Genomic DNA, 15,941 nt, shown 5'->3' on the forward strand with positions numbered 1-15,941 from the left:
ACTGGAGAGACCTTGCTCATTTGGTATTTTGTTTCATTTGTGATGTACCCTTCTTCCAGGTGGGGTGGCCTTCAAGGGAAGGTATGGATGGGGTGGTAGACACAGACGCTAACATCTACTTCTTCCCTTCATTTGCACCATAACTGCTTAGCCAGCAGGCCCAGTTGGGTAGCTGTTGTACAACTGGCCTGGGAAGGCCTCACCTGTCTGTCTCAACTATCTGATGTCTTTAATCATCAAAACTGAAGGTTTCTAAACTTTATTCACATTCTGGTTGCATCTGTGCAGTCCCACTGTTAATGTTCCAGCACGGTCAGTCAACCAGGGGCAGGGGAAGAGAAACAGGCTGACTGCTGCCTCCCTGGGAGCACTGTCATGGCGCCTGTAAGGACAATCACTGGGAAAAAAATAAAGAAAAAAGAGAACCCAGGCTATTTTCTCAACAGGGCAGCAGCTCCAGGTCCAAGTCCAGGCAGCTGCTTCTCTCCACAGGACATACCTGGCCATGCCGGGAGGAGGTGCCCACGCCAAGAACTCTGGAGTCAGTCCTTAAGGGCTTCAGCTCACATTATGTTCTTTCCATTAGGCAATAACTTCCTAATTCCTTACCCTATTTGTCTAACTGAAAGGCAGAGAGTAATGCCACGGCTGAAATGCGCTCTTTCATGAATCAGCTCCTTCCCCAGGGCTCTCTTTAAGGATTGACTGGGGAGTTTCAGTTCCCCTGGAGAAAAAATAGAGACTGCTCAACCCATGAATAGACTTAATTCCAACACACTGCACTGTGAGTAGAACACAGGCTTATAGAAAGAGCCTCCTGGCGCCATTGAGAATGGCCTCTCCTTCTGTCCCCAGAGTAGGAAGCTGAGCTGAGTAATCAAATGACAACATCTCTGAAGCAGCCCTCTTAATGCTGATAAAACATGGAAATCTTACAAAACACCAGCGAGTGGCTATAAAACACAAAGTAAGTTCTAAACAAGAGTGATAAGAAAGGTTGGCTAAGGACCAAAGTACATGTTAAGCCCCAGACTCTAGGGGAGCTAGGTTGGGAATCTCTTGGAGGGCAAGAAGCAAGAACTGGGTTCCCCCAAAACTCGGGAAGGCTCACCAGCCAGGCAGAAGCCCCGGGTCTGTACCTGGAGCAGAGCGCCTCCTCCATCTCCCCCACCAAGAAGCCCCCAAATACACGAGGCAAATTTACATTTTTCTTTTTTTTGCAGTACGTGGGCCTCTCATTGTTGTGGCCTCTCCCGCTGCGGAGCACAGGCTCCGGACGCGCAGGCTCAGTGGCCACGGCTCACGGGCCCAGCCGCTCCGCGGCATGTGGGATCTTCCCGGACTGGGGCACGAACCTGTGTCCCCTGCATCGGCAGGCGGACTCTCAACCACTGCGCCACGAGGGAAGCCCGAATTTACATTTTTTGTGTGTGATTCTTATTTTGTAGGCTCTACAGGGGAGAAAGATTGACAATATACGTATCATAAACATTTCCTTTGAACCATTTTTCTGCTAGGTCTTGATGTTGTTATTCTGATCGCCTGTGGCAGGTGGTAAGTCTCCCTGGGGAGGCCTGTGAACAGAGCCCTCGCATTAGAGCAGGCCTCTGCACTTAGCTGTCCTTCACTAGACAAGGGTCAGACTCTCTGAGGGGTCACCAAATGGCATCTTGGCTTACAGCTGAGGAACTCTAGCCATATCAAGCCAGACCATAAATCAGACTTTAATTTTACATGTACAAATGTTGCCTTAAATTCATAATAGTTAAGAAAAATGTACACAGACTTCAGCTTAAAAGGAAAAGTAGAAAACAAACACGTGGCAGTTGGGGGTTGATGTGCAAATCATCCCAGGAATCCAACTTTCTGTCTCTTGGGCCCCAGGCTTTCCTCCTTGTGTAGAACGCTCTGCAGGGAGGTGTGCAGCACCTTGCCCACGCGCTTGCTGGTCTGCAGGACACAGAAGGGATGGAAGAGGGCACAGGCCCGCTTGTGAGGCACACACACTCTGACCAAGAGAAGCTCCCCGCCAGCTAGCCATTGTAAAGCTGCACGCATTCCATCTGCCTTACAGGACTTTTATTTAATTAACAAGTCAGTATAAAAACAAACCCCAAACCCCGACTACATAGTAGTTGCATTCTGGAAAAACCTCCATTTTGAAAAAGGAAAAAAAAAAAAAGGAAGAAGAAGGTAAACCCCAAAGCAGCAAGCAGCAAAGGCTGCCTCAGTCCTTAGCTGCTGCTAATAGAAGCAGCAAAACTGTCAACCCAATCAGGTCTTGGTTACAGCCACTGTGCTGCAGTGAGAAGGCATGGGGAGGCCAAGTGAATCCAAAAATCTGTCTGATGAAGGAACAGATGGTGCTGAGGACCCATGTTAACAAGCAGTTTCTAATTCACCTGCCACCAAAGGAGACCTGCTCAGATAGGACCAAAGTCAATACCCGGATAGTCTTTGATGTTACTGACATGCAGAGATGCTAAAGGCGTGAAATGTTGGAATCAAGACAGGTCAGGAGGTCAGACAACCCACAGATTTCCTACACAGCAGAAAGAAGGGGGCCCCGGCAAAAAAAAAAACCCAACTATACAACAAAAATCTTTCTTTAGGCAACTGTTTTTCCATCCCATGAATCAGGTTAAGAATACAGTGACCCAACTGCAAGTCTCTTCATCAAGCCTTCCACGTTCCCATAGCAGTTTTAGTTTCACCTGTGCCACTGGTTCCATTCCCAACAATGTCAGGGAGAAAGGCACCCAGGCCTTGACCCCCACCCCAATCCTCCTAGTCATAGGTGGATTCTCCCTAGGGCTGTGTGCCTTCTCCCCTGACCCCTGACTATAACAAGGGATGAGACTCTTAAGAATTACGGAAAACTCATATGAAGAGAAGATCTCAGTCTACAGGCTGGGGAGTGATCAGTTCTGTGAAATGCAAAGTCAGGGTTAAGGTCCAAAGTGACTTTGGGAAGATTTTTATCATGACGTTAGAAAAAAGAAAAAATGTCCAAGTTGATCGAGTAGAGGAACTGATTATTCACGTGAATGAAGGCAGGGAGAGCAGAAGAGGAGATGAGACAGACAGGACACCAGGACTTGAGAAGTCTGAACCTGGACTTGCAGGAAAGAGACTGCAGAAGTTGGGGGCGGCAGCCGCACAACAACCTGGGTTACTAAGCTTTAGCACGAGCGGCATCTCCAGAATGCTGCCTCCCCGTGTGAGGCAAATGGTGAGACAGGGCCTCAGGGCCATGGTCCCTCTGAGCAGGGTCTGCAGACCTCATTCCCGAGCCCCAGGGGAAGACGAAGCCCAGCTCACTGGACAGCACTCTGGTTCTCCCACCCATCCATGGCTGACCTGGTTTATGAGGTTAAAATAGCTCTTGGCTGGAGGCACACAGTCCAGGTTTGAATCCTAGCTCCTGCATTTACAAGCTGTGAAGCCTGTAGGCAAGTTCCTTATTCTCTACGTGCCTTAATTCCTCGTCTATAAAAATAAGTGTAACAACAGTTTCCTCACGGGGTTGTTGAGGAGTAAATGACACGATATTATTTAAAGCACTAAAAACAGGGTCTGACACGTAGTAAGCACACAATAAACGTTAACTATCATTTATTGTTTCTGTTGTTGTTTAGATAACTGCAATTCTCATCAAACTCTCCTGGTGGGGGGATGGGGGGAATTCCTTCGAAAACAAGATTTGAGACCCACTCATCTAGAGGCCTCTGGTAGAACTTATTATAAAGCTTTTTAAGAGCCTTTGTTTAAGAAGAACCCTTGTTGCCATGCACAGTTGGAGACACCTGAACTCAGGGTGCTTAATGGGGCACAGAGTAGGAGCTGACACTTACTGCAAACTGATGACACATCAGACGCTCTGACACGTGCTTCCCCTCCACTCAGCCTGCCCACCCCTCACAACACCTGCAGCAGCAGGCACTACTACTGTTGTTATCCCCATTTGCAGATGAGGGAACTGTGGCCCAGAACCCGCATTTGCAACCCGGGCTGTCTGTCTTCAGAGCTTATGCTTGGGCCCTCAACACTATACACAAGGCCAATTTTTTGCTTTCAAGTAAGATGACAAAAATAACAACAGACATTAAGTGCACAATAGTGAGAAGTCACTATTTCTAGAAATGAAAGAAGAGTATAGATGACCTCTGGGCATGTGTTGTGAGGCAGTGGTTAACTAAAGCAAAAAACTGGGGCTGGCTAACTCTGTTCCTGGCAATTCAGTCAGTCAGTCAGTCTGTCAGTCTCAAAGTCCTCAAAGACTTCTGGAAAGTCAAGGTGGACACGAGGGAAGGAAGGTTTGGAAAGACACAGGTCAGCATGACCTGGTCCCTGCCGCAGAGGGGCTTCCAGGCCAATGTGGGGGACAGACCTGTCGACCAATCAGTACAGAGCAGCTGGAAAGCACCCTAGTGGTGCTGCCAGGCCTGAGGAGACCTGAGGGGAGCAATCCGCCAGTCAAGAGGATTTCCCACCTTTCCTATTCATCTCCACTTAAACACTTCCAGACCCACGAAGAATGGGGAGATGGCCATCCTTCAGCCCCCTGGCTCCACCTCCGCTCACTCCCTTCAAGGGATGGGAAGCAGTCAGCCAGGATTTCAATTCCCTCATCAAATCACAGAAACTTGGGATTTGGGAGTTACAAGTGACTCTTCACATTATCAGTCCAATATTCTCATTCAGAAATGTGGAACTGAGGATGAGAGAGGGAAAGGATAAGAGACTCTTATGAGCAGGTTGCCACTTCCTGGTCCAGAGCCCTCACTGCCACCACCCTCAGCTAGCTCAGCGACATCTGGCTCATACCAGCTGCTCTCCAAGCCCCAAGCCTGGGGTGAAGGGGGTCAATGGGGAGAATTCCCACAGCGTGACCAAGGGGCAGGAGGCAGCCAATACTCCCAGCCAGGTCCAAGCACCTGCTTCAGAACCAGTCTCACCTCCATCATCTCGAAGACGCTCTCTGGGTCCAGGCTGCCCTTTCCCACTTTCCTCATGCATGTCACAACTCCCTTGCTGGTCACGGACACCAGCAAGCTGGCCAAGGAGCAGGCCTCCTCCTGAAGAGTAGCATCCACCACGTGCCGATAACCAATCTGCAAAGTCAGGCAGCAGTGCACGTGCGTGGGCAACGCACATCCCAGATCCCCACTTTTGAGAGCCTCGTGGAGGGAATATCTACACTAGCAAAGAACCTGTATCTCCCATTTGGGTCTTATTTTAGTTCCTGCTCATATGGAAAATATTTGAAGTACCGTTCGATCACTCTATCACAGGCTACTGTGTAACCAGTGTAACAGAAGCATGAAATGGAAATATGGGGTAGGGGGAAGGGTGGTTGGCATTATAATTCAGAGACCTTCCAAGTCAGAGGCCAACCAGGGGGTTTCTAACAGGCCCCTGGAAGTTTCACTGATGACAAAGATGAATCAAGAGGGCCCATGCTAAGGGACAAGCTCAAGAATGAGTCAAGGGCAGGTGGCTCCAGTCGTCCCAATGCTTCACCAGAGCCTGGGTGAAGCGATTCTGGTGGAATTAAACCCGACCAGTTCAGTCTGATTTTTATATAACGAGTCCTGCGTGGAGTCAGCGACAATCTCAGCCAAAACAGGCCTCTTTGCACAGCCTTGGGAGGTGCAAGTTACACATCAGCATCAGCCAGGTGTTATGCTCCACAGGCCTCAGTGCTAATGGAAAACCCACACTTGTATTAGACACCCAGGCCCTGCTTCAACCCCCTTATTTCATAGATGGGGACATTAGGGCCACAGAGGGGACAGTGTCCACCTTTCAACCACCCTTTTACTACTCAAGCAGCATAGACACCATAGAGTTGAGAGAATTAAAGGAAATATGCATTCAGGGTGTTTTGGTGAAATGCCTGGTAGGTAGAAGGGGCTTAGCAAACTCTGGCTACTGTTACTATGAACCCACTCGTGTGCTCCTGGGACCAGAGCCATTATCTTCCAGTTAAAAAGAAAAGAAAGAGCTGCTCATGGTAGTGGTCTCTAATATAACAAAATTATTTGATTTGGGTTAAGACTGCTATATGGGTTGTGAAACTATAACTTCTCAATCTATTAGGTAACCTTAACGGGTTGGGGTTGAAGGAGATCCACAGGGAAGACAAAAACCATGAGATATAAGCTCATACTTTGCACAGGGTGACGATACAGGGGACATTCTCCACACTTAGCTGGATGCAGTCATAGGGGTCGTCAGACAGTTCAATGTCCTTCAAGCCCTCTTCATCTTCCAGAACACGAACTCTTGGTATCCTAGAAGCAGAAGCACAATTAAAATTCCCACTAACTGAAAGGAAGGATGATAACTTCTTTTTCTTGAGTTGGAATCCCTGTGCCTCACAAGATGAAGTCATGGTATGCCTGAGCTCCGTGTCAGCCCTGCCAAAAGTGTACAAGTGACACTGAGTGCAGTGAGGAAAGGAGGTCTTTTAAAAAAGGATGCTAGGGACTTCCCTGGCGGTCCAGGGGTTAAGACTCCACGCTTCCACTGCAGGGGACCCAGATTCGATCCCTGGTCAGGGAACTAAGATCCCGCATGCCATATGGCCGGAAAAAAAAAAATGATGCTGAGGAGAGGGAAAGGGAGAGGGGCTAGAAAGAGGTAGGGGATTAAGAGGCATGAAGTACTATGAATGAAATAAATAAGGTACAAGGATATATTATACCACACAGGGAATATAGCCAATATTTTATAATAACTTTAAATGGAGTATAACATATAAAAATACTGAATCACTATGTTGTACACCTGAAACTACTATAATACTGTAAATGACTGATACCTCAATAAAAAAATAAATTTAAAAAATAAAATGTAAAATGATGCTTAGTCAACCAGATATCCAAAAATGAATCCCGATCCCGACCTCTCACCATACACATACCAAATGGACTGCAGATGTAAAGGTGAAAGATAAAACAATAAAGCTTTTATAAGAAAAACTAAGAACATTTTCAAGACCTTAGAGTAGACAAAGATTTACTGAATAGGACAGAAAGTACCCACTGTAAAGGGGAGAAAAAAAATAACAGATTCAATTATATTATAATTGAATACACACACACACACAGGCACATCTTGGAGATACTGCAGGTTTGGTTCCAGACTATGGCAATAAAGTGAGTCACACGAAGTTTTTGCATATAAAGTTATGTTCACACTATAGTGCAGTCTACTAAGTATTCAATAGTATTTTATCTAACAAAAAACCAAAAAAAAAAAAGACAAGGCACATACCTTAATATAAAAAGACTCTATTACTAAAAAATGATAACCATCATCTGAGCCTTCTGCAAGTCGTAGTCATCTTGCAATGGTAACATCAAAGATTACTGATCACAGGTCACCATAACAAATATATGAATAATGAAAAAGTCCAAAATATTGCAAGAATTATCAAAATATGACACAGAGACATGAAGTGAGAAAATACTGCTGGGAAAATGGCACTGATAGACTTGCTCAACGCAGCGTTGTCACAAACCTTCAATTTGTAAAAAACGCAGTATCTGCTAAGCACAATGAAGTGAAGTGCAGTAAAACAAGATTTGCCGGGTTTCCCTGGTGGCGCAGTGGTTGAGAGTCCGCCTGCCAATGCAGGGGATGTGGGTTCGTGCCCTGGTCCGGGAAGATCCCACATGCCACGGAGCAGCTGGGCCCGTGAGCCATGGCCGCTGAGCCTGCGTGTCCGGAGCCTGTGCTCCACAACGGGAGAGGCCACAACAGTGAGAGGCCTGCGTACCGCAAAAAAAAAAAAAAAAAAAAAAAATCAAGATATGCCTCTCTGTGTGTGTATAATATATATTAAGATTATGAACTTCTGTTTGTCAAAAGGCATTATTTGGGGAATTCCCTGGTGCTCTAATGGCTAAGACTTCATGCTCCCAGTGCAGGGGGCCGGGATCAAGTCCTGGTCAGGGAACTAGATCCCACATGCCACAACTAAGAGTTCACATGCTGCAACTAAAAATCCCGCATGCCGCAATGAAGATCCCACGTGCTGCAACTAAGACCCGACACAGCCTAAATAAATAAATAATTAAAAGGCATTATTTGGAAACTAAAAGATAATCCAGAGTGGAGAAAATATTTCTCTCTGTGTGTGTATGTGTATATAAACTAACATATTACATAAAGAATTCCTACCAAACATAAGAGAAAGTCAACACGACCCAACAGAAAAATGGGCAAAAGACTTCAACAGGAACTTCATGAAAGAGGCTATTCACATAGCCAATAAACATACTGGCTATGTTTATTGCCAGAAAGGTGCTCAACTTAAATATTCATCAGGGAAGTGCAAAGTAAAACTAAAATGTGATACCAAGATATACCCACCAGGACGGCTAATACTAAAAACACAAAAAGAAATCCAAGTGCTGGCCAAGATGCAGGGCAACTCAGACGCTATACACTGCTAATGGGAGTATCATTTGGTAAAAGCACTTCGGAAAGCTGTTTTGCATTACCTACTAACATTATCTGCAATAGCTCAAAACTGGAAACTACTCAGATCCATCAACAGAAGAATGGATAAATAAACTGTGGCATATTCACACAGTGGAACACCCTACAGCAAAAAGCCAAGTATGACTACAGGCCACAATACAGATGTCTCAAAACATAATGCTCAGTGAACGAGGCAGACATAAAAGAGAAAACACTGCATGATTCCATTTATATCAAGCACCAACCAATCTATTGTTTTAGGACTGTGGTTATCCTCCGTGGGTATAGCGACTTGCATGGGGGTACAGGGTGGGAGGGCTTCTGGGGGGCTGGCAGTGTTCTGTTTCTTGAGCTGGGTGCTGAAAATATATTTGAGCCATAAAGTCAGTTCATTCCAGTGTGGGGTGGAGCCAGGAAGGAAGAGGTGGTCCAGCCAGCTACTGTTATAGAAACAGTGTTGGTGCTTCTCCCTGTGCCTCTAACAAAAGACCCTTATGATTCAGCCTGCTGGCCATCCCTACACAAGCCAACGTCCAGAGCAAAGGAGTTTCAGCCAGAGAATGTCCACAAGGACTAAGGAGTCCTGCCAGGGTCTGCCCTGGATGAAGTCTCCATGTCAGGGGCCCCCAGGGTGTAAGTACTAAGTAATAACCTATTTGAACAAATCAGGTAACCAGTTTGAATTTTGGCATGGTAAAAAATAAGCGTACACACACACAGACACACACACACACACACACACACCCCTTCCCAACCCTCTGGCCACAATATGGTTCAGCAGAAGGGCTAGAGGATACTGTCAAGAGAATGGCCTCTACCCTTCTAAAAGGCCCTGGCTGTACCAAAGGTCTCTCCATACACTAGAGGGACCCAGTGCCTTGCTGAGTCCGCATCCCTTGCTGCCCGCTTCTTGCTCTGGGAATGAGACTTGCAGCTATGGCCATGACAGGTGTCCTCCCCATCCTGAGCAGCTGGGTTTATCATCCTGATGTACAGTTTGCCCAACACCTCCCCCACAGCCAAACCGCCTCATCTGGTTCTACTCTCCCTTTTTGCCCTGGTGCCCATGGAAACCAGCTGGCAGACAGGAAGTAATTTCTGACGCTTGAGGTACAACAGATGGCGACTTCCTTTCTTCTCCAAGCCCAAGCCCAGGCTGCTGCTGATGGCATCTGGTACTTGAGCCCTCACAGTGGCCACAAGTGCCAGGCCCACCCTTGACTAGTGTCAGCCAGGAATCTAGTGGCACAGCTAGGGTTAAGGGACTCTATAGCTTTCATTCTCAGCAAATATTCCATCCTGCAATTTCTGACCTACATTTATTTATCTTTGTTTTTGTTTGTTTTGTTTTAAATTGTGCAAGTAGTCTAAATTCACCACAGAAAAACTCTAAAATACAGATAAATTTTAAATCACCCATGATATGAGCACTGGAAAATAACCACAATGACCATCTGGGGATATATATATTTACAGACATACTAAATATGCTGCTGTGTAGATTTCAATCCCCTATGTTGGGACATTCAGGTTGTTTCCAACTTCTCATCACTACAAAGAAGCTGTGATAAACATCTTCAAATAATATCTTTGCTCACTTATCCAATTAATTCCTTAGGCTATATCCCTAGAAGTTTTAATCCTCATTTTCAAGTACCCCAGGACCCCCCATTACCATAATGTAAGCTCTCTCATGGAATGAACACCCTCCTCCACATATTTATTTTCAAATGCTGCAAACTTTCCTCAAAGAACCTTGTGCATAGAGAAGGAAAAGGCCGTATCATCAAACAGTCAGAGGGAATGTCAACTCCAAGAAAGCTTAGTGCCATGTCCTCTGCTACACAGCCTGTCTGGGAAGCTGAACCACAGTGGCATCATCATTTCCCACTCTTAACTTAAACCAAACAGCAGGCTGCTACCCTGCTTTGAGAACATTCACGTGTCCAATCAAGGAGTATGTGTCAGGCACTGTTTATGGCGCTGGGGAGACAGCAGAGTACAAAACAGGCAAAACCCCTGTCTCCATGGAGCTTTATCTAGTGACAGTATTTGGAAAACTGACTGTGTCTCTGGTTTCTACTCTTTTTGCTGCTCTGTAGTTTTCTAATATTTTTCTATATGGTACATGTTTACTTATGAAAATAACAATCCAAAAAAATAAATACAGAAATATATTTAGTTACAACTTATAAAATCTGTTTTCTGAAGCTTAAAATTAAATACCACCATTGTCAATGCTGAAACCCCTTGTTATCTTCTCCTACGAGCTCCAGTAGCAGTGCCCTCAGTGGTTCATCACAGGTGGCTGCTCACGTTCTCCACGGGCCCAGGGGACTGTTTCCAGGAAGGCATACCTTGTATTGAAGAGCGCAGCCTTTACAGCAATGGAGATGGCATCAAACAAATTTCCACCACATTCCAGGAGCTAAGGGAGACGGGGAGTGAGGGGGAGAAGAAGAAGGTAGCATCATTTGTTACTTTAAGTATTATCCCCAGTAAAGGACACTGGTTCCTGAGAAGTGCCAACCAAGTGTTTACAAAGACAAGAACGCATGGCTGCTCTCCTGGCTCACTGACACACACTGGCTCTTCACCCTAACCGCACGCGCTGCCTTGTTGCCCTGGCTGTGGTACCACCACTCAGAGGCCTCAGCCTGTGGTGCAGCTCCTCAGCCAGTCAGGCCTGCACTGAAGGAGGAAATCATCACCTGCGTTTTGCCCCAGGTAACTCTCAGTTGCACTTGGCAAGTGTTACTCTCATCTTTGCTAACATATGCCTGGCCTCCAAACAAGTAAAAAATGGTGGCCACTGATGCTGCAGCTGCCACCAGGGCCATGTTGATTAGTGCAGTTACTACTGCACGTAATTACCTATGTACATCTGATGCTCAAACACCTAACACTCCCTGTTCTACATTAAGCATAGTAACAACTAAGTCTTTCACACGTTTTCGCCCATGAGCAAAAGTGTAGACTGTACTCGTGCGCTCATTGAACAGGGAGGGTTACAGCGCATTATTAAGAGGAAGGCAACACATCCTTCTTCCTTATTTTAAAGAAGCCTTGGCCTGAGTTATGGAATAAAGCCAACAGGAAGAGAGGAGAGGAAGTCACGTGTAGAAAGAAAAGTTGTGTACGTCCGTGTGTGTTTGTTTATAGAGTCTATCTCCTCTTCATCTGAACTGTCAACTCGTGAGGCTGGACCCTGTTGGTTTTGTTCATTCCTTTATCTTCAGAGCCCAGGAGGAAGGGCTGCTGGGAAGGAGGAGCCTGGTGATTATGGAAGACAGGCAGGCCCTAAACCCAGGCCTTCCAAACTCTACTAAGAATCAACAACCACACCTGGTATGTCTCATGCACTTCATTCATACCCAGTGCAAACTCTAATTCCCGTCTTTAAGCTTTCTGGGCAAACCTCCAGTGCAGACACCATCTTTCCTACAGCCTGGTATAATTACTGCTTATTAGAATATGATCCCCCAGCCTGTATTACCAACTGGCTTTGTAACTGCAGCTTGTTTGTCTAGCAACTGGACTAGCTCTCCTGTACCCTGGTTCAAGTACAGACTACAGCATGGCCCCCACCTCTGGCTAGACTCTTGCGCCAGACAGTCTGGTTTGATTCCTATCTTTGCTGGGTAACTGAATAACCCGGGGTGGGACCTCACATCTCTGGGCCTCATGGAGGGTGAAAGTCACACGATCTCCCAGAAGTGTTGAACAACTTAGTATCTGTAAAGCCCTTAGAAGTGTGTCTGGCACATAGTAGGCGTCAGCTAAGTGTTTTAAGATAAATACTAATTTGCTCTTTCATCTTCCCATTGTTGTCCTCACAGACTGTCTGAGTGCATCTGCATGTTCTCCATCTTCCCTGTTGACAGCCCAGGTTCCTAACCCTGGCTGTGCAGGGTCAGGGAGCTTATTAACAATGCAGGGTGAGGGCCTGGAAACTGCTTTTTACTCCAGGTCCTAGGTGGTCCTGATGACTGGCCAGGGGTGAAGACCACCGTTTTACACTCTGCTGCCCACAGTATCTGCTTTATGCAAGGGAAGTGCTAGATAAATGCTGACGTCTGCTCTAGCAGCTGTGAGGCCTCCAAGCTGGAGAGGACTCGGAGAGCACCTCGGCCAACCCTTCCCTGACAGGTGGGCTCAGGGGCCTGCCGGCCAGTCAGAGCTCTTTCTACTGTCCTGCACCACGTCCCGTTAAGGCCGGACACAAACACTGGTTTTCAACATTCTGGCTTATCACCAAAAGATGAAATCGAGAGGGCAGAATGCTGAACCCTAAGTATCTGCTGAGGGGCCCCCAAAGGGCAGGCACCCAACTCCAGGCCTCAGCTTGCCTGCCTGGCTCCTCACAGGGTACCGCACGACAAGGAACCCAGGCCGGGCAGCGTGCGTCTGACACTCTTCTTGGCTGCTTGCTGGCCTGGTGTCCTCCGAACTTCGGTTTCCCCCTCAGTGAAGCAAAGCCATGCTTCTCTATAGGGTGGCCATGAGGACTAAATGAGATCACATCCCTACATCCCTGGCACATAAGAGGTGCTCAGAGACCCTACCTTCCTCTCTTCCTGCCAAGCAGGCCCAGCCTAGCTAGAATCTTTCTGCTAAACACAGCGGCACAGCCAAGAAGCAGGGGGAGACTGGGGGGGGGATGTGGAGACCCAAAGCAGCCTGACTGGGCTGTCTGAACAGGCCTACGCGAGCTGGGAGGAAACGGGGAGGTGCCGGACAACTAGCGTTACAGAGAGACTGGACTGTGGTCCCAGAGAGGTCATAGGTGTCCACCTTCGCTGAGGAGAAAACCCCTCCTGTAACAGAGGTGGGGCAGGAGCAGAGCTGAGGAAGGGGAAGGAAGACACACTTGGTCACAGATGCACCTCCCGTCAGATGCACAAATACAACAATGGCTCTTTTAGGGGAACAAGACAACTTATTCTGTTAGCCTCTGAGGATGACGGCCTTCTTTTCATAAGGTACACCTCCAAACCATACTGCTAGGAAGTACAGCGTACCAAGTAGAAAACCTGCCTCCCCACAAAAATCCTGCTCCTCCTGGGTTTCCCCGCACTGTCCTCTCAGACACCCGTGTTGAGCACCTCCTGGCACCACACACAGCCACTGCCGGGTGCTGCAGTGGCTCCTCTACTCCACCTTCCCTCCCATGCCCAGTGCCACAGACCACATGTGGGTCTCATCACCACTCCTGGGGCCCCTCGCAAGACAAGCCTTGTGACCCACCTCCCCACCAAAGGTCGCCTGTACACCGTCAGTGCCATGAAGTCCAAAGCTATCCCACTTGGGGTAAAAAGTATGCCATTAAAGAACTGTGAAGAGCAAAGATGAATGAAGTTTCCATGATGGTAAATTTCTACTCTCATAAAATAATGCAACTGGGGAAAAAACCAATACTGGAAACAGGTGGATCATCTGACTATAATAGGTTTCAAGTAATTGTGCCTGCAATAAAAGTATGAAAGCATGGAAGGCTGCCCAGTGAATATTTGTTTGAAAGATGGGCTCTGCCTGAGGATTACCCAGACCAGTTGGTAAAAATAAATCACAGGAGATTCATCTTTTGCAATCCCAGTGATAGGACTGGATTTCCACCATTTTGCTTCAACATGGACTCAATGTATTCAATGTATTTTTAGATGTAGGACAAAAACTTACTCCCCAAACAAAAGCCTATCTCCTACCTCACATGCATGAAGTACGTTCCCACCAAGGCAGAAAGCAATTATGTGAATGACAAAAAGTAATCTACCTCATTAATAATATAATTTTTAAAATGCTTTTCTAATTCATTAAAAACTTTTCTGAAGATGACAATATTTCAAAAGCTCACATCTTCTTCCAAAATAAGTAAAACCTTTAAAAAAATATTAGAGAAGAAATCCAAATGCAAAAAGTCTTAAAAAGAAAGGCCTGGGACTTCCCTGGCAGTCCAGTGGTTAAGACTCTGCCTTCCACTGCAGGGGGCGTGGGTTCAATCCCTGGCCAGGGAACTAAGGTCCCACCTGCTGCAGGGTGTGGCCAAAAATTAAAAAAAAAAAAGAAAGAAAGAAAGGCCTGCAGGTGACCAAGACACAATGCACCCGAGACACTCCTGCTCACCACATATCCCTGCTCATGGAAGAAGCATGCTGGTTCTAAGCTGAGATAACGTCCCTATGATGTTCACCAGTTTTTCAAGAGCCTGCACTGAGAGAACAGGCTTCTTGCCTGAATCAAAAGAGCATCAGGCCCCCTCACCAGGCCAGCCTCCTACCAAACCGCAAGTGTGCAGGGCTGCACCTCCCTGGGCAGCTATGAAGCCTGACTCTTATCGGTAATGACTGTAGGCTGCCAGTTCCCGCCTCCTCAAAACCAGGACGTGTAAAACTACCTGCTTGGTAGGAATCAAACTACAAATACATCCCGCTTACCAGAGATGAGAAGAAGCAAATGGACTTGTAATTTCACTATTTTTACCCATTAGCATCAGCATTCAGAACAGCCCTAACCTGCTAGACAATAGTAAGCACTGCTCTCTTTGGGTTAGCTGTGCCCATCTATTATCAAATTAATTTAAAAGTATCCAGAAAGCCCTGCCCTGTTTCATGCAGGGCCGACAATTATAGACAGCTGGGCTGTTCCTTGCATGAAGTTCACTATCAGTCCACAAGATGGGCTTTATCTTCAGATTCATTAAAGAACCTGTTTGGTCACTGGCTTAGCCCTGTGCCCTCAATATGAAGTGGAAGATGTAGCCACTAATCTCAAGGTTCATAAAATTAAATGAAAAGGAATAAAATAGACCCAACAAAAGCCTGTACATGAACAAGAGACTGGCAAAAGTAATCACAGCTGTAAGAAAAGTTACTGCCAATCGCCAAAAACTGGGCAGACGAGTATTTGAGAGGGAAGCACCAGGAAGGAAATGGAGGGCTAGACTAGAAAGACTCCTGCAGGCGCAGACTCTGGAGGAGGGAGGAGGCAGGGCCTCAGGGGCCTCACTCGGGGAAACGAGGGACTCAGAGTAGCTGGGCTACAGGGTGTTTTCGAGGGAGGATGGCTTGGTGAGGTCACGAGCCAGCTCTGGCACTAATCAGACCTGGCTTTGAGGCCCAGTACCACTACTCACAAGCTGAGACCTCCTGGGCTAGTTACTTGACCTCTCTGTGTCTTAGTTCCCTCACTTATAAATGGGGAAAACAAGTGCCCACTCACAAAACATTTGTAAGGGTTACATGAAAATGCATGTAAAGAGCTCATCATCTTTCCATTATCCTTCTTGTCTAAACTCTGCCCATCAACTCTGTTTGGCACCATCTGGAGAGCATCTCTTGTTTTCTTCTCCCCTGACAGCCTCTGTGGATAATTTTAGGTGTAACCATGACATGACTGTAACTTTACTGTAAGATGGCATTATACCTGCACTACTATGTTGTATTTAATTT

At 46.7% G+C, this 15,941-nt stretch overlaps 1 protein-coding gene across 2 annotated transcripts in view; it reads right to left on the reverse strand.

Moving 5' to 3' along the window:
* EXOSC7 (exosome component 7) overlaps positions 1-15,941 on the reverse strand; it is a 31,878-nt gene continuing 15,937 nt past the window's right edge. For both annotated transcript variants that reach the window (XM_082847797.1, XM_082847796.1), the window contains 4 exons: positions 10,851-10,921; positions 6,173-6,296; positions 4,959-5,114; positions 1-1,950 (listed from right to left, as the gene is read on the reverse strand). In XM_082847797.1, the coding sequence (XP_082703923.1) occupies positions 1,846-1,950; positions 4,959-5,114; positions 6,173-6,296; positions 10,851-10,921 (456 nt within the window). In that variant the 3' untranslated portion in view covers positions 1-1,845. The remainder of the gene's footprint in view (positions 1,951-4,958; positions 5,115-6,172; positions 6,297-10,850; positions 10,922-15,941) is intronic.

The sequence above is a fragment of the Leucopleurus acutus genome (assembly GCF_964270905.1).
Source record: "Leucopleurus acutus genome assembly, chromosome: 10".
Taxonomy (NCBI): domain Eukaryota; kingdom Metazoa; phylum Chordata; class Mammalia; order Artiodactyla; family Delphinidae; genus Leucopleurus; species Leucopleurus acutus.